This window comes from Stegostoma tigrinum, chromosome 11 (assembly GCF_030684315.1).
Source record: "Stegostoma tigrinum isolate sSteTig4 chromosome 11, sSteTig4.hap1, whole genome shotgun sequence".
In the NCBI taxonomy this organism is placed as follows: domain Eukaryota; kingdom Metazoa; phylum Chordata; class Chondrichthyes; order Orectolobiformes; family Stegostomatidae; genus Stegostoma; species Stegostoma tigrinum.
In genome coordinates this window covers 64,969,106-64,991,210 of record NC_081364.1, presented here as the reverse complement: position 1 = coordinate 64,991,210, position 22,105 = coordinate 64,969,106, and the positions used below count along the sequence as shown (strand labels likewise).

At 44.7% G+C, this 22,105-nt stretch overlaps 2 protein-coding genes across 3 annotated transcripts in view; one reads left to right on the top strand and one right to left on the bottom strand.

Moving 5' to 3' along the window:
- Positions 1 to 18,423, top strand: part of LOC125460255 (metabotropic glutamate receptor 2) — a 93,721-nt gene extending 75,298 nt beyond the window's left edge. The window contains exon 7 of the mRNA XM_059649525.1: positions 17,904 to 18,423. Within this exon, the coding sequence (XP_059505508.1) occupies positions 17,904 to 17,953 (50 nt within the window). The 3' untranslated portion in view covers positions 17,954 to 18,423. The remainder of the gene's footprint in view (positions 1 to 17,903) is intronic.
- Positions 1,258 to 22,105, bottom strand: part of rrp9 (ribosomal RNA processing 9, U3 small nucleolar RNA binding protein) — a 35,327-nt gene continuing 14,479 nt past the window's right edge. Inside the window, exons 8-15 of one of the 2 annotated variants that reach the window (XM_048547502.2) lie at positions 20,733 to 20,825; positions 18,838 to 18,938; positions 16,342 to 16,476; positions 10,762 to 10,824; positions 10,490 to 10,635; positions 9,725 to 9,804; positions 3,958 to 4,031; positions 1,258 to 1,457 (exon numbers count right to left, since the gene is read on the bottom strand). In XM_048547502.2, coding sequence (XP_048403459.1) covers positions 1,358 to 1,457; positions 3,958 to 4,031; positions 9,725 to 9,804; positions 10,490 to 10,635; positions 10,762 to 10,824; positions 16,342 to 16,476; positions 18,838 to 18,938; positions 20,733 to 20,825 — 792 coding nt within the window. In that variant the 3' untranslated portion in view covers positions 1,258 to 1,357. The remainder of the gene's footprint in view (positions 1,458 to 3,957; positions 4,032 to 9,724; positions 9,805 to 10,489; positions 10,636 to 10,761; positions 10,825 to 16,341; positions 16,477 to 18,837; positions 18,939 to 20,732; positions 20,826 to 22,105) is intronic. The other variant, XM_048547501.2, reaches the window with a different exon arrangement.

Here is a 22,105-nt window from a genome sequence, read left to right as displayed (position 1 = left end):
TCCTGTGTTAGTTTGATTGAAACCAGCAGGGAGTTTCTCCTGATTTCAACTGTTTTGGGGCTCCTTGATTTCTCACTGTCAAATAGGGTTTCGTTTTCCTAGCAGTCTGGAATTCAGCTCTTGTCTAATTTAGAACAGAGGCTGTAATGAGGTTAGGAGTTAAGAGACACTGTTGAAATTGGAGTGTCAGTAAATAGATTATTCCTGAGCAAGTGTTATTAAGAGTACTGTCAATAACAGACTCCAAAACTTTACTGCTGATCAAGAGTGGACTGACTGTAAACAGGTAGATTGGGTTTATCAGGCTTTTTATGCTCAGGAGATACCTGGGCAATTTTCCTGTGTCAGGTAGATGCCAGTATTCTAGAAAAGCTTGGCTAGGGGAGTGGTGAGTTCTGGAGCACAAGTCTTCAGCACTACTGTTGGAACATTGCTGGGTTGTATAGTTTTTGCAGTATCAGTGAGTCCCATCCTTCCTTGATATTACATCGATACCAGTCTTCAGCCAATTCAATGAGGCTGGAGATCACTAGAAGAGGATAAAATAGACATCCAATTGTTACATCTGGCTGAAGCTTGCCACGAATGCTTCAGCCTTCTCTCTGCACTGGTACACTTGGCTCCCCTATTATTAAGAATGAGGCTGTAGAGATGCCTTCTCATGTGAGTTGTTTAATTATCCATCACCATTCATGACTAGATGTGGCAGGACTGCAAAGCTAAGATCTGATTTGTTGGTTGTGGGACTACTGAGCCCTGACCACTGCTTGCTACTTTTGGTTTTGGCATGCAGGTAGCCCTGCATTACATTCTCACCAGGCTGACACCCAACCATAAGTAGTGCTCACAACATTCACAAATTGAAGCTCCAATCTGTATCAATCTTCCTCCTCCTCCCTCTGAGTGTGGATTCACATACTGTAGAGTTTACGTCATTTAAAAGGTACCTTTGTGTTGAGTAAAGCTTTTCTGAAGATTCCACTTATGCACGGTTTTAAAGAAAATTAAAAAAGACCAATATAAATCAAAATGAGAATTCAGATAAAAGTTATGTTGGCTAAGGTATAAACTGCTCTCGTCATCTACAACCTGCGTTACCAGTTGAGACCCAATTCCACAGGTGATTGGAGATTGCCTTGCCAGTTTCTTTGATAACAAAGTACAGAAATCAAGGGTGGGCCAGGCTTACAACAACACCAGCAGGAGCAAACAGAGCAGGCTCTCTTGGAAAAGGACCGACTGGAGAAGCATGGCAAACAGATTTCACCATCATTTTATTCACAAAAATAGGCTCTCAAAGTCATTGAGTTCACAGAGTGTTCACTGACATTCAGAAGAAACATCAGGCACACCAGAACTACATGTTGTCTCCAGACTGTTGTTTGGGTGGTGTCTTTTTCAGTGGGATAATACAGATTCCATTCTTGGCTTCTTTCAGTCTCCACCAGCGGCCTAACCTGCAACGAGAAGCTGAAATTTAATTCATTCAAACTTTGGCACATTCAACAGTATACAGTACTTCAGAGCAATTCAAATGTGAATGCAAAGTTCCCAGGAACTCCTCGTCCACTTTGGAGCTCTAATGTTAAACCAATTCCAATCACTGTGTCCTTAACTCTTGCAAAGGTGTGGTTCAACAGTCACAGTTATCTGTCAAAATCTTTACTAATTGGCTCTTAACCCCAAATTGCTAAATTTTGACAGGTACAGAAACTCCAGCTAAATCTATACACACTAATGTCAGCAGGCCACCAGATAGGAACATGGCACAAGTGATCAGCCAGGAAAACCGGTGACACCTCTAAACTCCCGCTTGCCAATCAGTCCAAAGCGGGCTCATTTAAACAAATCAGGAGAATGACTCAGTATCACATTACCTGCCATATTTCCCACATTACAGCAGTTGTTACTAATTTATCCCCTTCTGGAAAGTAATGCTGAAAAGCACTTTGGCATGGAGATGGTTAAGGCATTATTGAAATGCAAATTCTTTTTCCCTTGACTAAGTAATGAATTAAGGAGCTAAATACATCCATTACTTATCAAGGTGCTTTACAAACGCAAGTGGCCATAGAAAAACGTCGCAAGGTACACGTCTCAACACAGCCTGGTAATGAGATAACAAGGTTTAGAGCTGGATGAACACGGCAGGCCAAGCAGCAGAGAGGCAGGAAGGCTGCCGTTTCAGGTCGGGGCCCTTCTAAGACCCTGTCTAGGCCTGGTCAGCCTTCCTGCTCCTCGGCCTGCCGTGTTCATCCAGCTCTACACCTTGCTACCTCAGAATCTCCAGCATCTGCAGTTCCTACTATCTCTGAAACGGCCTGGTAATGATAGCTGCAAGTAATCACATTGAAACTAGGGAAAAATAACTGCTTTGCCAGAATAGAGTAAACACTGTGAAAAGATCAAACGTGAAGGATCACAGTCAACAGAGTACTGAAAAGTGTAGAGGCAGTATCCCCCAGGCAAAGCAGGCAATTACTTCAAGTCTGAGCAGTATGTGCTGCCATGTCCACACACATACTCTCAGGATATGTCTTTTTTGATATATATTATATATGGATGGAGAGAGACAGAGGGGGAACGGGGTGTGGGAGACAGAGACAGAGGGGGAAGCGGGGGGGGGAAGGGGGAAGGTGGGGGGAGACAGAGACATTGCACAGTGAAATGCTGCTGAGAACAAATGAGACCTGTATTACTGCACAAATTGACAGAACAACTTAAAAAGCTCTCTGCCCGATTGCCAAATCCTTTTCGTTTTGCACTTGTTTTTGTTTTGCGGGCATATAGTTGGAAGATGATCATAAGATATGGAGGAAAGGAGTTGAGATATACAGATCAGCCCCAGACTAGAATCAGTCCCTACAGTGTGGAAGCAGGCCATTCAGCCCATCAAGTCCACGCTGACTATCTGAAAAGCATTCCACCCAGACCCACCCCATCCCAACCCCGTAACCCTGTATCTCCACGGCGATTTCCACCTAGCCTGCACATCTTTAGACTGTGGGAGGAAACCAGAGCATCCGGAAGGAACCCGCACACACAGGGAAAATGCACAAGCTCCACACACATCTGAGGTTGGAATCAAGCCCGGATCCCTGGAGCTGTGAGGCAACAGTGCTAACCACTGAGCTGCCGTGCTGTCTCAGAATGATGGAGCTGGCTTGACCAGACCAATGGCCTGCTCCTGTTTCGACGAGAATGGCAGCTTACTTTCTATCATCTCAGGCCAAAGGTCACTTCATTGATATGTCCAAACCTGAGGAAGATGACAGGCCTGAATCACCCACCATACGCACTGGGTGAGGGGAAGGTGGTGGGATGATGTTGGGCTGAAGTGGATCCCTCGTCTTCCTTGGAATTGACGAAGGAGTGGTACACTTTAACACCACATTTAACTGTTTTAATAGTTTTCAGTGAGTGACCAGGAACTGAAGTCACTTTTCAGTACAGATCTAATCAGCAGCAACCTGGCCTCTCTATAACCTTCCCAAACAGTTCATTCCCTGGCACAGTGTTTGTTATCCGTTCCTCTGACACTTTGGATATACACAGTGATCATTAGGTTGTTTGGAAATGTTCAAAAGGTCACAAACAGAACTACAACTGAACAGGTAGGGATCACACCAGTAAGTAAGTAGTGAGTGCTTCTCAATTCAATGTTGGAGCTTTTAATGCTACAATTCCACGTCAGCCCAATACTGTGCTTGTAAATTCAAATGACCATTATCCACAATACAGCAAATGGGTTCAAAAAGTCTCAAATGTGTCAGTCTGGAATTCCCACAGGATCGGAGTAACCAGAGCACCAGAAAAGTCAGTGGGAGATGGATAGCACATTGGATTTTATTTTATGCTGTCTCTACTGACAGTTCTACTGACTTCCCACCAGAGAATGCCCCCAGGAAAGTCCAAGTGGCTGTGATGGGGATGGAGGTTGGTACCCATGTCCCTTACCTGTGCTCTTGCCCTATGCCAGCCACCAAGAAGTCACCTGAACTAGAAAACTTCAAACAGTTCACAAAGCCGACCTATGAACAAGGAAAACAGAAACAGGTTACGGTGATAGTAGGAACTGCCGATGCTGGAGAATCTGAGATAACAAGGTGTAGAGCTGGACGAACACAGCAGGCCAAGCAGCATCAGAGGAGCAGTGAAGCTGACATTTCAGGCCTAGCCCGTTCTTCAGAAATTTCTGAAGAAGGTCTCGACCCGAAAGGTCAGCTTTCCTGCTCTTCTGATGCTGCTTGGCCTGTTGTGTTCATCCAGCTCTACACTCTTATGTCAAATAGAAACAGGTTGTTAGTTTTTACAGAATGGTATAGCGAAGGATGAAACCACTCAAACCACTGATTTTGTGCTGACTCTCCAAAGCAGCAATGCATCAATGTCTCCCTTTCCTAATAATATTCCAGATTTCAAGTAGACATTCAGGCAGTGCATTCCAGATCCTGTCCACTCAGGTGGACAAACTTCACCTCAGGTCACCACTGTTACTGTCAATTACCTCGAATCTGGGCCCTCACATTATTGCTTCCTCCGCTAATGGGGACAGTTTCTCCAAGACTACTCATGGTTGTTCGTATGTCTATCATATCTCCTCTCAGCCATCCCTTCTGAAGAAATCATCAGCTCACACTCATGATTCCCTCACGGACATGACCCATGACCATGCCACCCCTGGTATTGAGTAAGGTAGGTGGTGTTAACTGGTGTGTGGCGCGTGCATGTGCACACGCGTGGTGGTGGTGGGGGGGGGGGGGGGTGGACAGCAAAGCTGCTGTAGTCTCCCTCTACTGTGAGTGTGGAGGAAGAGAGATAGGACAATCAACGAGGGTTCCCTCAGCACAGTCCATATTCGTTCTGAAAGCTTCAATCCAGCATGGGGTTGTGCAGTAGCCACAGAGACACTTCCTTAAGGGAATATTTTGTTTTCAGCAACTCCGGACACAGCTGTCAAAGACATTTCCAGATTGCAAACCATCATAGCACAGTACACAGGAGTACAAGCACAGGCTGCAGATTGCAAAGAAGTACATTCAAAATGGACCTGCAGAATAGAGAAAAGGAGAGAACAGGGATAAAGCAGGTCCTGAGAGTGGACCTACAAGGAAAAGTGGTGAGAGTGAGGGCCAGAATTTCAAAATTGTAAACAAATCTTGGCATGAAATCACAGGACAAGTGACTTGGTTGGTGAATAATGTCATTTTAATTTTGCTCTAAGTGATGCAGGTATTCAAAGTTAATAATCTGTTACCTACCTTTGAGACTACCAAGACTGATGGAATAAGTTTTACAATTGAAAAATCTGATAGAACAGTTATTTTTACCCAATTAAAATAAATAGCTGCTCAGATTGACAATGACAGAAGTGCTGTTCTATAACTGCAGCATGTAGGGATTTACAGACAGCACTACATTCCTATTGAACAAGATCTGGAAGAATGGTAATTCTGCTGCTTGAGGAGCGTTGGCACAAACCTGGAGTCATTCCAGGTCACAATCACACACTGCTGCAGAATTGGGAGATCATTAATGGTCAGGAACAGGATTGTGATTGTGATTCAGGCAGATATGGGGCGCAGGGTATAGTGATAGTGGGGTGGGGGTGGGTCAGCCTCCCCTTTATAAATACTTAAAAGCAAACGACTGCAGATGTTGGGCATCGGAAATTTAAAAAACAGGAAATGCTGGAAATATTTAGGTCTGACAGCTTTTGGAAAAGCAGAGATCATTAATGTTTCTAATCAAATATGACCTGTTAACTCTTCTGTTCCACTCGGAAACATTAAACAACTGTCCCATGCACAGATGCTGCCATGTGCCGATTATTTTCAGCAATTTTGGATTGTTTTTGAGGCATATGGCACTTGCTGCCTGTGTGCCTTTTTTTTTGGGGGGGGGGGGGGCGCGTGGGAGTCAAATTCAACTGAGTGGACCATAATGGAATGGAGCAGAAATCAAGGGCAGTGGTGGGAACTAATACTGTGCACTGCAGCAGAGACCATGATTAACAAAGCTCATATAGCTTGTCTGGTTTTATAACATTTCTTCAAGGCTAGCGAAGAACTTGGAGTGGAAAGTCCAGTGTACATAAAAACTACCTACATGAGTAGACCTAACTTGGAGGAGAAAGAATTTAAGGAATGGGCTCTAAATCAGTAAGCAAAACCTCAAAAAGGCAATGTCTGGACTTGCACCAAAGAATTGGGCAAATTGATATAGGGTCAAACAGATTAGATCATTTCTGAAGAAGGGTCCAGGCCCAAAACATCTGCCTTCCTGCTCCTCTGATGCTGCTTGGCCTGCTATGTTCATCCAGCTGTACATCTTGTTATCTTACATAAATAACCATATGATGCAAAGAATGGTTTGGGGAAAAAGGAATACTGAATGATGAGACACCAGGACTCAACAAAGAGGGAAGGGTTTCAATGAAATCAAACAGGGATCAGAATCCTAGTGAATTTTACAACCAGAGCTTTGGATTTTAAAGTTTTAAAAAAACGAGCGGTCAGGTAATAGAAAATTTAGAAATCTGAACAGAAGAAAGTTGAGGTAATGGAGCAAGGCAATGATTTAGGTAAAAAGTTGAACGTGGCAATGAGAGGTTGAAAGTTAAATCAGAGAGTTGAGTGAATCAGTGAGTGGAAGCCACACAAATTTACTTTAGTTCAATGTTTGAAACATTCATAGCAAGATATAGTCATGGAAGCACCGAAGGAAATGGATCAGAATTAATCACCAATAGTGACATGGTTGCAATGTGACCAAAGGAAATCAAGGAATACTGGAATAGGACTGAAGATAGAAGACTAACAGCAATCATATTCAACAGAAGAGCAAGCTCAAGGGGCTCAATTGTCTAATTCTGTTCCTATCTTCTATAACAACTTCCATCTGAGACTTCCACCCTGGCACTCTCTTGAAACGCAGCCCTGTGTAAATTTATAACTAGTTTTTGGATTCTCTAGTGTGGACTCTGTGGACTGCAGGTTTGAAATGCAGTTTGTAGTTCCGTTTACCAACTTCAGAAACAAATTCTCATCTCACCCCAATTGCAGATGTTGGGGGTGGGGTGTAGGTCAGGAGAACAGGGAGAAATCAGGGGACGAGCACATCTATTCCACAGAAGTGCTGTTGATTATTTTTCCAAAAGGCGTTATTTGAACACAATGTCTCATTCAGAATTGACTTTGTCACCAATGTGACCGTGTCCCAGCCAATACTCGTTCACAAATCTCACATTTCAAAGAATGTTAATTCAGTAATAATCAATCTTCAACAAATAAACTGGACTTTATACTAAACACTCTGAGCCTCTGACCTTCAAATGGAGGGAAGGTTATTGATGAAGCAGCTGAAGATGGTTGGGGCTAGGACACTGTCTCGCAGAGATGTCATAGATCGGAGTTAATTGACCTCCAACAACCACAGCCCTCAAACTTTGCATATTAGATAACTGCTGTGTTGTCTAAGTGGCTTTACACTGTCACATTTCCCAGTACTGACAAGGAAGAAGAAATTAATTCCAGGAGGTGAAAGCACATCTCTGACCAGAGTAGCACAGCTGACGTGTAACAAGCTGGGCCCAGACAACCCCAGCTGAAAGGCAGGAATGCGGTGGCAAACATGGATTGCTGCTGCTGCATTAATTAACTGAATTAATTAACTGGACTGGCATTGTTATTTTAAGGTCAATTGACAGCAGGGACTCTTCCAGCTGGAACTGCAGCTGTAAGTTTGAGCAGTGCTGACTGCTGTGTAAGCAGCAACTATTTCCAAGTCCATCTTGAAATAGTGCAGGAAAAGCCAGTCACTAGAATCTTTCTTAAAAGGGGAGCGAGAGTCCCTGAGCACTTACTGTACCGAGCTCCACACCTAAAATATAACCAATTAGTAACAAGCAGGATTTAAACAGTAAAATGCTTCAAACAGCAGTCCCAAATGATGCACTAAAGTAGCACTCCAGCTGATGGAGTTAAATCATTGAGACCAGGAAAGGGGAAGACTCTTGGTCAGGGATGGCTTAGCTGATCTTGGGCAGAGTGGTAGTAGAGGGATAGGATAATCAGGCCCCAAGCATCAGCTCCCTTCAAGTTGAGAAAAACAAGCAGAGACTAGAATACACCTCCTCCCACTCACCTTCCTGCAAAAATTCCATCCCCTAATCCCAATTCCTTCGCCTCCACCACATCTACTCCCAGGATGAGGCATTCCACTCCCACACATCTCAGATGTCCTCGTTCTTCAAGGGCCACAACTTCCCCCGCGCAGCGGTCGAGAACGCCCTTGACTGTGTCTCCCGCATTTCCTGCAACTCATCCCTCTCACCCTGTCCCCGCAATAACCACCAAAAGAGAATGCCCCTCATCCTCACATACCACCCTACCAACCTCCGGATACAACGCATCATCCTCCAACACTTCCACCATCTACAATCCGACCCCATCACCAAAGACATTTTTCTATCCCCACCCTTGTCTGCCTTCTGTAGGGACCACTCTCTCCGCGACTCCCTTGTCTGCTCCACACTCCCCTCCAACCCCACCACAACCGGCACTTTCCCCAGCAACCGCAGGAAGTGCTACAGCTTCCCCCCACCTCCCCCGCCAACACCTCCTCCCTCACCCACATCCCAGGCCCCAAAGAGACTTTCCACATCAAGCAGATGTTCACCTGCACATCTGCCAATGTGGTATACCTCATCCGCTGTACCCGTTGTGGCTTCCTCTACATTGGGGAAACCAAGCGGAGGCTTGGGGACTGCTTTGCAGGAAACCTACGCTCGGTTCGCAATAAACAACTGCACCTCCTAGTCACGAACCATTTCAAATCCCCCGCCCATTCCTCAGATGAGATGTCCATCCTGGGCCTCCTGCAGTGCCACAACGATGCCACCCGAAGGTTGCAGGAACAGCAACTCATATTCCTTTTAGGAACCCTGCAGCCCAATGGTATCAATGTGGATTTTGCAAGCTTCAAAATTTCCCCTCCCCCTCCATTGCATCCCAAAACCAGCCCAACTTGTCCCTGCCTCCCTAACCTGTTCCTCCTCTCACCTATCCCCTCCTCCCACCTCAAGCCACACCTCCATTTCATACCTACTAACCTCATCCCGCCCCCTTGACCGGTCCGTCCTCTCCGGACTGACCTATCCACTCCCTACCTCCTCATCTATACTTACCTCTACCGGCTGCATCCCCGCCCCTTTAACTTGTCTGTCTCCTCTCCACCCACCTTCTCCTCTATCCATCTTTGATGTGCCTTCCCCTCTCTCTGTATTTATTTCAGAATCCTCTCCCCATCCCCCTTTTCTGATGAAGGGTCTAGGCCCAAAATGTCAGCTTTTGTGCTCCTAAGAAGCTGCTAGGCCTGCTGTGTTCATCCAGCTCCGCACTTTTATCTCGGATTCTCCAGCATCTGCAGTTCCCATTATCTCAGATTCATTGTTCCAGACACTAGTACCCCTGCTCTTTCAGGCAGGAAGTATGTGCTGGAAGGAAGTTAAGGAAAGTACAGATGCTTCCCTTGATCCTCATCCAGAAACCTGGCGATCTCCTCACATAAAGGCTCAGGTATGCTCCCAGTTTATGGATCCCTGGACTTGAACTGTAAACTTCGTTCTACAAGTAGTTTGTCCTGAACCTGTAGTGCAATACATTCAGTTAGTCAGCACAGTTATTACCCATTTGACACAAGGTCCTATACCGTTCTCTCTTACCATGGGAATGTCAAACAGTGGCTCCAACGTCTTAAAACCTTCTCCACATTTCCAGAGCCTGATTTTGGAATTATGTGAACCTGAAATCATCGAATTAAGTGGCAACATTAACAGGTCAATTAGTTTCAAGTCAACAATCTACAGCTTGCTGTGCATGAGGTAACACCACATGCTTGGCTGCGCAGTAACTGTGGGGTTTGCAGTATCTGCTACAACGCACAATTCACTTAAAAACACCAAAATCATGGTAAAAGTGATGATACCACACAGTGAGTTCAGTTAGCACCCAAGCGAGTAAGACAGGGTAATGCTCAGACCTCAGGTAAGTGCCGAAGAATACACAGTCTGCACAGGAACCTGCCCAGTCTCTCTCAGCAGCTAAATGACTGCTTTGCATTCCAGACAGTCTGCCCTCTAACACACGCTCAGTGACTCTAGGTCACAAGAGATCGAAACTGGACTCAAGACGGGTCGAGTCTGAGATCAGGTTAACATTCCGTACTGGTGATACCAAGGAATCGGGTGGCAGCAACAACGTGCATTTCCACAGCACCTTAGCTTACGGAAATAACCCAAGGCACTTCACAGGAGCAGAGCTGCATCACTTAAGAAAACATGGTGATTAAAGGCATTGCAGGAGGCTTAAGGTTTTCTACAGATTGAACAAAGCAACCTGCTCAATGAAATGAGAGTTTGGTCAGTGCTAGACAACGAAAACTAAACAGGCACAAGGAACAATAAGCAGTGTGTCTCAGCTTGAAGCACCTGAGGCTATCAAATCACTGTTGAGCAATGTTGCCACAGAGGTAATCCAATACGGCTGCTGTATCGCTGGGTCTCCATGGATACCATGAGCTTTGCTGACCGTCACCAGAGGCTTCTTCTTCGTAACTGTCCAAAGGGCCAAGGAGCTAAAACACAGCAAGGTGCACATTTCATGGCTCTTAAAGCTAGCAATATGAATGTGTTTCAAATATCTGTTTTTACAAAACGTACAAGCTGGTTAAAAAGTCACACACGTCAAGTAATAAACATACCCATCATCACCTCCAGAAACCATGTACTCCTCATTCACCAGCTGTATGCAGTCAATGGAACTCCTGGGGATGAAAGAGAGCTGCAGTGAGATGCTGGCACAGAGTAGGGAGTGAGCAGACAGCAAAAGCACTTCCTCAGGGCTCTCCCATCAACACTGGCCTTTGGGAGTACAGCCATAAACTGGAGACCATCGGTCGGAGGCGAGGGGAAGAGCGGGTGAGGGCTATTGGGCTGGCTATCGATCCCTGCTCTTTTGTCCTATCAGTGAGGATGGCAGAATGACATAAAGTCCTACTGCTGGAGGACATCATTTCCTGCTGCTAGGTGCTGGACGTCACAACTACAGCAAAACTGCTCTCTTGGTGGCAATTGCGATTAACAATAGGTATAAATTATACAAATTGTTCTCAGCATTCTGCATACAATTCTGTAACCCCATCTCACCACAGTTTATAATGATATAACTAACAGGATTACTGTCAGAACATTTATATTGAAATAAAACTATGTTGTTTATTCTTGGTGCAATGACAAACACATTAAGAGCAGTTCCATTGTAACTGTCTGACTGTCTCTCCTCAAAAGTGACCCCATCTTATAACAGCACCCTGCACATCAGCTACACAGCAGTTCAGAACTCTCATAGACAAGCAGCAAAGTATCTCACTGCTAATGTACTTGAATACCCCCCTCACTGAAACAGCCCTGCTTCCGTACCTAAACCCTCATCTTACTGCTAGTGTCCCTTAATAAACTGAAATTATTGCATTAATGCTTGGCAGTAGCAGGTGGGGAAAATCAAGCAGTGTAATATTTTAAATAATCAGTGTTACATTGTAAAGTGAGGCAATCCTGCAACTTTATAATTCATTAAGCAGACCACATTGGGATACTGTACACAGTCTTGACAGCTACATTTCAAAAAGACATTGCAATAAGAGGAAACACAACGATTTAGAATGATTGGGCCATTTTGGTGCCATTCAGCTCATCTCATGGCTTAATCATCAATTTTTCAGGCTTGCCCCATACACACGTTCAGCTAACTTCTTCTAAAATGTATTCATATCATCCACCTCAAACCATATCCTGGGGTCAATCACCCCACTCGCTAGATTAAAGAAAAACTTCTTTTGAATGCCTAGTTTGCTTTCTTGGCAATTATCCTGCACAGATTGCCAATGGCTTTTAATCTCGGGAACAACTGTCTCCACGACTATTCTAGTAAAGCATTTCAGAATTTTAGGAAGATGAATGATATGGGCACGGCCTTGTTTATTCGAGAAGAGGGAGGTAGTGATCAGTATGTTAAAAAGTCTGAAGGCACTAGATCATATGAAAAACACAGCTTCATCTTGTTCAGGAGAGTAGAACTGGAGGATAGGTCCTCATTTAAATAAGGACAATTGAAAATACATTGGTATTTCACATTTCAATGCGGCAACAGCAAATCTAAAGCATACAGTCTGACAGAGGTCATGTTGCAAGATTGAGTATGAGAAGTGCACAGGAGATAGGCATCTTTCAACATAATATTATGGAATGCAGCACAAGTATAATTTGAAACTTTAAGCGACTGGAACAGCTGAAATTCCACCATGAATGTTTTCATCCCCTCCTTTCTGAGGAGGATCGGCTAACAACTCCCATTCTCATTGTTCCCTGAACCCAACAGGATTGGAGGAGATGAACCTTGTTCTTATTTTGTCATGCAACTCCCATATTCCCAGCCCCATCAACCAGAAGCACCTGCAGAAATCCAGAGATAATACAACAACACCTGCACAAGCAGCTAATTAAAAGCAGACAGCCCCAATTAGTGTCTCTGGCTGCCATTCTCCAGCCCTCTCCCTTTAAACAAAGTCCTTTCTCTTGCCAAGTTACTGTTTAAGCTCAGATTCCACGTGATCCTTTGATGCAGAATTCATTTTAGAATGACTCGGAACTGTGTCAGAACGTAATGCCTGGCTATTTCTCTCCATTACGTTAGATGGGCAATGTCTGCTCTTAGACACCAGAGGAAAGCTAGCATTAGAGATCACTGCTGACCCGCCTTAAAGCTTTCATCTTAACTGCAGTCACAGCCTGACCTTTTCCAAAGGGGCAGCACTACCCTCAGGATGAGATGCAGCGTGCATTTACAGAATAGATTGTAACCACTGAAGATGATTCGTGTGTTACCTGCACCACTTGACGGGTGTGAGAAAGTTTGCCTGGCTCTGTCCCAACTTCTACATGTACACCTCAACTGAATGCAGCATTTTAACTTGGATTAATTAGTGATGTGGAGGGTCAGACAGTGATGGGAAGGAGTAGGTCCTGGGGTGACACAGTGGCTCAGTAGTTAGCAATGCTACCTCACAGCATCAGGGACCCAGGTTCGAATGCACCTTTGGGAGGCCATGGAGTTTGCACATTCTGCCCACGTCTGCGTGGGTTTCCTCCGAGAGCTCCGGTTTCTTCCCACAGAAGAAAGATTTGCACGTTAGGTAGATTGGCCATGGAAAAATGCAGGGCTACAGGATAGGGTAGGGGTGTGGGGGGATGATCTTCAGCAGGGCAGTGGACATGATAGGCTGAATGGCCTGCTTCCACATTGTAGGGATTCTATGCAAAGATTAGAGGCTGAGTCAGCAGTTAATATTTTCCTGTGAAGCCTGGATTAAGAGAAGCTAAACTGAAAACTCATTCAGGACTGAAAATCGGTTTCACAGCACAAATGCCAGCACCGTCCATCACTTGGCTTCTCTTTAATCGTTCTCCTACACCGCCATTGGTCTGTTAGAACATTTTCTGCTGAGTTACAGAAAACATTAACTTGTTTATTATCAAAGACCTGTTACGGTGTTGTACCTGTGGGCGTTAACAGGCAAGAAAAATGGAGCTTAAATGAGGTATCTTCACAGTCACTGGTACATGCAACCACAGCCCAGAAGGTGATTCCCCTAGAGAGAATAGGGTGGATAACTGTTGCTCCTCATTGGCATTCAGTGATCCCTGTGAAATGCCCAAGTTTGTGATGCCCTCCAGAGATAAGCATCCAGCTGACACAGATGGAGACTGACACATGAATCATTTTGAAGAACCAGAGAGTGGTCCAGGAAAATCTACCATTGTAGTGGGAGGGTGGTGTGGGGGGTGGTGGCACTGTGTGGGAGGTGGAGGAGTAAAGCAAAGTGCTGATGGTGTGATTGGTAGCATGATTTGCCATGGTTACAGCATACAACAAGAGGGCTGATTAACACAGCCTGTTAGCCTGTAGTATCCTCAGCTTTCTGATACTCATTGATGATAATTCAGGCAGGCATCAGGGCTCAGTGATCACATCCAGCAGCTAGTCCAAATAACCTCCCCAGCATTTCCATTCAAATATTTAAATGGGTGTTATGTTGAGGTTGTACAGAACAGTGGTGAGGCCTCTTCTGGAGCACGGTGTCCAGTTCTGGTTGCCCTGCTATAGGTTGGACGTTATTAAGCTGGTGAGGGTTCAGAAGAGATGTACCAGGATGTTGCTGAGAATGGAGGGCTTGAGATATAAGTAGAGGCTGGAACATTCTTCACTAGAGTGTAGAAGGTTAAGAGGTGACCCTGACAGAGGTTTATAAAACCATGACGGGTATAGCAAGTGTCCCAGGGGTTTTGGTGGGGGGGGGCGCGCGGTTTCAAGATTAATGGGCACATTTAAGTTGAAAGGAAGATGATACAAAAAGACAGACATGAATGGCACCTTGTTGGAAAAAAAAGTGCTTCGTGCAGGGAACGAACTTCCAGAAACAACTTTTAAAAGGCACTTAATAAGTACATGAATAAGAAATGTTTGGAGGGATATGGGCCAAGCACAGGCAGATGGGACTAGCTTAGTTTGGAACTATGATCAGCATGGGCAGGTTGGACTGAAGGGTCTGTTTCTGTGCTGTCTGATTCAATAAATAAAACCAAAGATCAACAGAGATGGAGGCTATAATAAAGTGCACACCAAAAAGAGAACAGATAGGGACCATTCCACATTGGACGAAGCATCAGCATTTAGGCTATACAGTACCATCATATTTAGTGAGTAAGCAAACAGAAACAATAATAGAGTTTGTCAGCAGGTCACAATTCTGTAACCAGGCTTTCTGGCTCCTGGGCTTTCACACATAACTGGGCAACCAGAAAACTGCAGCACTGCTCCCCAGAGTTCAGGATAGACGAGACGAAGTGGCAGATTGATTTATCTGCCAGGGATCGAGAATGTAGTATTAATCTTTAAAATGACAGGTGCAAAGTAGAGAATTTTCACATTACACATGAGAGCTGAGGGAGCCAGCAGGTGTGAAGCCAATAAACATTCCATAGAAGGGGTCAATATGCAAGACAGCCATTTGGAAATGACAGAGCTGGGGAATGGCCCAGAAACCATTGTAATAACCATAAGACAGAACCAAGCTACAGTCAGAAAGTTCTCTCGGGAATAAAGCTTTTCACATTTAATCCTGCTTCAGATCAACGTGTCTGAATTCTGTCAACAGAAGTGACACGTTTTTATATCACAGCTCTCTCCTTTATAATTCAGGAGTTGGAGTGTTGTATTAGCGAGATGTTGGGACTGGGAAGTGTCGGAATCTGGCTACTGCTTACTCCCTTCTTCCAAGTACATTCAGGCTGAGCTTGGAGCAATCCCAGTTCAGATTCATTCGGCCACCCGTCCACTGAACACTGCCTCAGCAATCAGTCTTCATCGTGCTTGATGGAGAAGACTGATGGTCAGAAAATCCGTCCAGTTCGAAAAACTTCAGACAGAGCTCAATCTCCACAACAAATGCTGAGGAGAACATACAGCGGATAGAATTTTAGGCAAGGCCAGTGGCGTAAAGGATAACATGCCTGACTACAGAGCAGGAGATGGTAGTTCATCTCCTACCTGGCTCAAGCATAGTTTGCAATTTCTGCCGCACGGTTGCTCATGGGTTAGTACTGTTGCCTCACAGCACCAGGGACCCAGGTTCGATTCCACCCTCGGGTGACTGTGTGTGTGTGTGTGTGTGCAGTTTGCCCAATCTCCCCATGTCTGTGTGGGTTTCCACCAGGCGGTCTGGTTTCCTCTGACAGTCCAAAGATGTGCAGGTTAGGTGGATTGGCCGTGCTAAATTATCCCATTGTGTTCAGCGTATACATTAGGTGGGTTATAGGGCGATGGGTCTGGATGGGATGCTCTGAGGGTCGGTGTGGATTGTTGGGCCAAAGGGCCCGTTTCCATACTGCAGGGGTTTTGTGAATTGCTAAACCTGTAAAATAAGTATGTTCTCACACAACTTTTAGCTTGTGAACTGTATCAAAGATTACCAGGTTTCACAGAGGGTGGTGCATGTATGGAATGAGCTGCCAGAGGAAATGGTGGAGGCTACATTCTAGAGAGAAGCAGAAGTTTACAAGGGGAAATCCAGAGTATAGGCTGTAAGCAGCTGAAAGCATGGCTGCCAATGGTGCAGGAATTCAAAACTGGAACATGTAACAAACAGGCAACACTGTCTGGGTAAAGCCACACGTGCAAAGCCGACAACACCTTCATTAACGGTGTCTGCAATCTCACTACTCACTCATGACCATGAAATACAAGCTGCGCTTCCTCGACAATCTTCCAGACACGCACCGTCCGGTCTCGGCCCCCTGCGGTGACACAACGCTCTCGACTAAGGCTGTCCACACCTGTGATGGCATCCTGGTGACCAAACCTGTTTGAATTGAACCAAAAGAGAGAGAGAGAGATCAAAGGACAGAACCCAGCACCAACTTTCAGATTAGCTGTGGACACTGCTATTCATTTTCACACAAACTCCCAGCCAACCATCCCAGAGGGGATGGTTGATTAAAATACTGTGGAGATGCAGGAAGGAGGACTTCCTGAAAAGAACGAGAACCATTTGCAATGGTGGGACTTCCCAAAGCACTAAACTCAGTAAGCTCCTGCGGATGATAATTGACCAGGTAGTCATAGAGATATACTACACAGAAACGGACCCTTCAGTATAGGGATCTAGATCTTTGAAACCCCGTTCAGAGCTGACCGCTGCACGACACCTTAAACAGACATTCATTTGACATGTCAGGTGAATTGAGATTCCTTGACATTACTTGAAGAACAAGGAAAATTCATCACAAGTTCTAGCCAACATTTCACACACACGAAAAGAAACAGATTAATGGAGTTTAATTTAGACAAATGTGAGGTGCTGCATTCTGGAAAGACAAATCGGGGCAGGACACTTATGGGTAAAATCCTGGACATTGCTGCTGAACAAAGAAACCTTGGGGTGCAGGTTCATAAATCCTTGGAATTGGAATCGCAGGTGGATAGGATAATGAATGCAGCATTCGGTACACTTGCCTTCATTGGTCAGTGCATTGAGTATAGGAGTTGGGAGGTCATATTCCAACTGTACAGGACATTGGTTAGGCCACTTTTCGAATACTGCATTCAATTCTGGTCTCCCTGCTGTAGGAAGGAAGTTGCTAAAATTGAACAGGTTCATAAAAGATTTACAAGTTGCAGGGTTGGAGGGTTTGAGCTACAGGGAGAGGCTCAATAGGCTGGGGCTGTTTGCCCTGCAGTGTCAGTGGTTGAGGCGTGACCTTACAGAAGTTTACAAAGTCAAGAAGAGCATGGATAGGGCAAGTAGGCAAGTCCCCCTGGGGTTGGGGAGCCCAAAACCAGAGGGGCATAGGTTTAAGGGGAGAGGAAAGATTTAAAAGGGACCCAAGGGGCAACTTTTTCCACAGAGGGTGGTGTATGTATGGAATGAGTTGCCAGAGGAAGTGGTGGAGGTTGGTACAATTACAACATTTAAAAAGCATCTGGGCAGGTATATGACAGGGAAGGGTTTAAGAGGGACATGGGGCAAATGCTGGCAAAAAGGATCTAGATTTACTTAAAGGTATCTGGTTGGCATGGACAAGTTATACTGAAGGGTCCGTTTCTGTGCAGTATATCTCTATGACTATCTGGTCAATTATCATCCGCAGGAGCTTACTGAGTTTAGTGCTTTGGGAAGTCCCACCATTGCAAATGGTTCTCGTTCTTTTCAGGAAGTCCTCCTTCCTGCATCTCCACAGTATTTTAATCAAAACATGACAGATTGTTCTAATCAAACTTCTTTTTCAGGACTTCAGAAACACACCCCCACCCAACGGAGACCCACACACTTCCACTGAAGCTTGACTTATGGTGATGTTGGTGACACAGTGTAGGATAATCGGAGAGCGCTCAGGAAGATTCTGGAGCCTCGACCCACCCAGAAGCCACTCTACAAATCGCAAAGCCTATAACTGGTCCATAGGCCTGTCTGTCCACCTCAGAAGTGGCCACGAGAGAGAAAAACAACTCAAGCTTCGGAAACCTTGTAGTCCTGGTGGAGATCCTATGTGTTTGCACTAGAGTTATTTTTACTGAAAGCAAGGCAAAGTGGGAGAAGACAGCAAATAGAAGAATGAGCAGAACGGATGTGTCTCTCTGAAATCCCTGTTTTGGGTTAAAAGTGCAGTAGCATAAAAAACTGAAAAAGCAGGACACATCAAGGTTCATACTCAATTGGTAACAGGAAGGTGGTGCAGCAGAGACGTGTGAAGTGAAATACAACTTACTTATCAATATCAAACAATGCCTGTGATATTGGTGAGGTCAGAGCTCGAGAAATGTTTAAACTCAGTAATCGATCAGATAACCAAGAGGTAATGGAATGTCAGCAAGTTTAAAAACTTAACCCAATGGGCCAGAAACTGAAATTTGCTTAAACATGAATTGCAGAAGTCATCAACATGAAATGGGTATTGGAAGATAAAGGCTCTTTTAGAGTTGTCACTTCAGAAGAAGCACTGAAACCCAAGTGGCTCCCCCTGGTGAGAGGAATGGCTGCTGTTGAAATGATCTGATGGGGCTCTAATGTTGTGTCTAATTAAATTTGCATAGACTTCTAACAAGTACATTAACAGGGTGAACTGATGCGACATGTATAAATGCAAGCTGGCATCAAACAGGGTCAGCCTGGTACAAAGCACACATTTTCAACTCAGCTCCATACTCCGGCTGCAATACTCACAGAGTTTCAACGTAGGCGTTCTGGTCCACATTCCAGACCTTGACTGAGCGGTCATGTGAGGCACTGTATAACTGATGGGTGCCTTTCCGAAAGGACAGACCCTGAGGGAAAGACACAGCCGGTGATACAGGCCTCGCAAGAGCTGAAAACAACGAGCTACAGGTGGGAAGCAATTTTAACTAATGAACGCCTCCCCCACTCACAAAAGTCACAATTTTGACCCAGCCTGGAAGACATTTTGTATGAAAACATTAAAGTCACTTCCTTTTTCTTCCTTCAAGGCGCCAACTATAAAGTCTTACACACAGAAAACAATTTCCCACAACAGCTTACAAGTTCAGGTTTTGTCTATTTATAATCTTGCCTCTCATCGATCCTTCCCTCATCCTGTATAAACACTTTACACCAAAAACCCATTCCCCATGATCAACAGCACAACAGGCAACGTCACAGAATATCTTCCTCTGATGCCCCTGCAACTATTTTCACTGCGCCAGTCTCAGTCCTTTATCTGGACAGTGATCCACATGCTCGATAATCACAGGAGTGTGAAGGGTCACTGGCGGTGGCTCAAGTATGATCAGAAACTTGTATAACAAGTACCAGCAATCAAGTTGTATCCCAGTGCTGCTCCTGCAGTCATTATCATGCTGTGCCACAAGGGGGAAACTGAACACCACATTCAGACTCAACATGTGCATGAGCCGGTTTTCGATTACGAGGTTTAATATCAACTGCACCAGAAATGTGTAACAATTCTGACAGCCAGCTCCATTTTTAAACATATTTTCTGAGGCTGCTGTCTTGATCAGAGTGGCTAACTTTATCCTCTGAGAACGGGTGAGAAAATCAACACATTTCATTCTGCAGCCAGCACTCCTCCTGTTACTTGATTCAGAAGTGGCAGGATTAGCTGGGCATAAAAGGGGATACGAGGAGGTTCCTTTTCCCGATAATTACCCAGGGTTTAACCTGAAGCCCTGCCTTCACATTTCCTTGTATTTGGCTTCAGGGAGACATGGCATTTTTTCAAAATTTGCAGACAAGAGGAGACTCGGAAATGTAATTAACACTGAGGAGGATGGAGTTAAGATTGGAGAAGTCAGCGGACACACGGCTGGTGATGTAATTCATTTTAATGGGATGTGAGATGGGCAAAAGAGTGCTGAATAGGCCAATTCTAATTGGACTGTAGCAGCCTTTGATAAACAGAGTGTGGAGTGTAAAAGTGAGGAAGTTATGCTGAACCTTTAAAATCGAATGGTTGGAACACACTTACAGAATGTCAAGGCCTTGGAGACAATACAGACGGATTTACTACAACAGTACCAGGGACAAAGGTATTTAATTGTAAGGAAAGGCTGTGGAAGCTCTGAGACCTGATTCAGAGACATTTAAAATCATAAAGTTTGATACAAGCAAAGAAGAAACTGTTTCATAGGAGGAGTTATTAACCAAGAAGATACATATTTAAAATGCATGGTCAAAATAACCAACTTTGATGTGAGGATTTAAAAAATAAAATTAATTTAGGGGCTATGGATGCCACTGGACTGGCCAGAATTTATTGCTCATCCCTAACTGCCCAGTTGAGAGTCAGCACATTGCTCTGGGTCTGGAGTCACATATAGACCAGATCAGGTAAGGACACAGACTTCCTTCCCTAAAGGACATTAGTAAACGCAGCTATAGAAACATCTGAAATTGCCACATTCTCAGGGCCCATTGGAAGAAGCAGTGTGGTGGGGCTAATTGGGCTAGCATATTCAGAGAGCCAAATGGCATTGGCTGCACTCTGTCATTCTACAATCCTATTCAACACCTTGAAAAGGTCCAAACCCTACGATATGAAATAATTCACTCAATTCCACCCAGTCGAAGCTGTCCTTACTCACTGATACTGCATCTTTATGTCCCTTGAATGTGTAAAGATGTTGACACGGGGCAGCATCCCAGATTAAGATCAGTTTGTTTTGGTCTCCTGTAGCCTACAGGAAAGAGAAAGTCAGATCTGGCACTGCACAGCACACTATTATATACACATCACTCACCAGCTTTACAGCATCAGCCACATTTAGCATTAAATGCCTTAAGCTCTGACAAGTCACAGAACAGGGAATTGTGCATATCTGTAGCAAGTAAGCTACAGCACGAATGAGACAAGTTACACGTGCATGGCTGTGTAACTCTAAAAGAGTCACCAACCAGGTAGCTACCATCATATTGGAGTGTCCAGGAAATGATATTTCAGATCCATTCAAAAAGGAGTTTAACACAAGATAACCAATTTGATCAATCCTAGTCAGGATGAACTTGGCACTGAATGTGTTACTTAGAAGGGCAGCAGGTTGACTGATACGAGTAACAGTAAATGTCACACTGGCAAATGTGGATTTTTGGAGGGATATGGGCCAAGTGCAGGCATGGTGGAACTAGTTTAGTTCGGGAACATGGTCAGTATAGACCGGTTGGACCGATGGGTCTGTTTCCATACTGTATGACTCTGACTCTAAGAAAGCAGATGTCATCCCTAACTCAGAAGTAACTGGTTGTGAGTTGCAAATCCCATCCCAGAATGCTAATTATGCAACCCAGGAGAGCACTCGAGTGTGGCACAGGTGGAATTCTGCACTATTCTGTTTTTCCCACCTTTGGTTTAAAATGCAAGTCCTGTCTGCCCTCTCAAGTGGCGTATAAATCACTTGGCTCTATTTCAAAGAAGGGCAGAGGAATTCTCCGTTATGCCTGGGCAATAATTACCCCTCAACTAAACTCAAATTATAAAACAGATTGGCTTGCAATTTGCTGGTTCTAGTGCCTTGTCCTGAGTAAATCAGTAGCACATTTCCTACATGACAACAGTGATTACTCTTCCACAAATCGTTAATCGTCTGTGAATTGCTTTTGGATGCCCCGAAACCATGCAAAAAAACGTTAGAAATATAAATCCTCTCTCCCGTTCCTCTCGAGGCATCATGCGAAATGCCAATTGCAGTCATACTCTTAGAAAGAGGAAGAGTTTAAGAAAGCCTTATTGGGATAGTGCAGGAGAGTCCATTTTCCTTCATGGCACATGACCAGCACCAATAAAGGTAGAATTTATTGCCTGTACCGCATTACCCTTGGACTGTCCATTGCCATGTGTCTGAAGTCACGTGTAGACTAGACTGGGTAACGATGGCAGAATTCCTTCCCTGAAGTACATTAGTGAACCAGATAAGGTTAGTCAACAGTCGAGAAGTGTCACCTTTACAGAGAATAGCTCTAT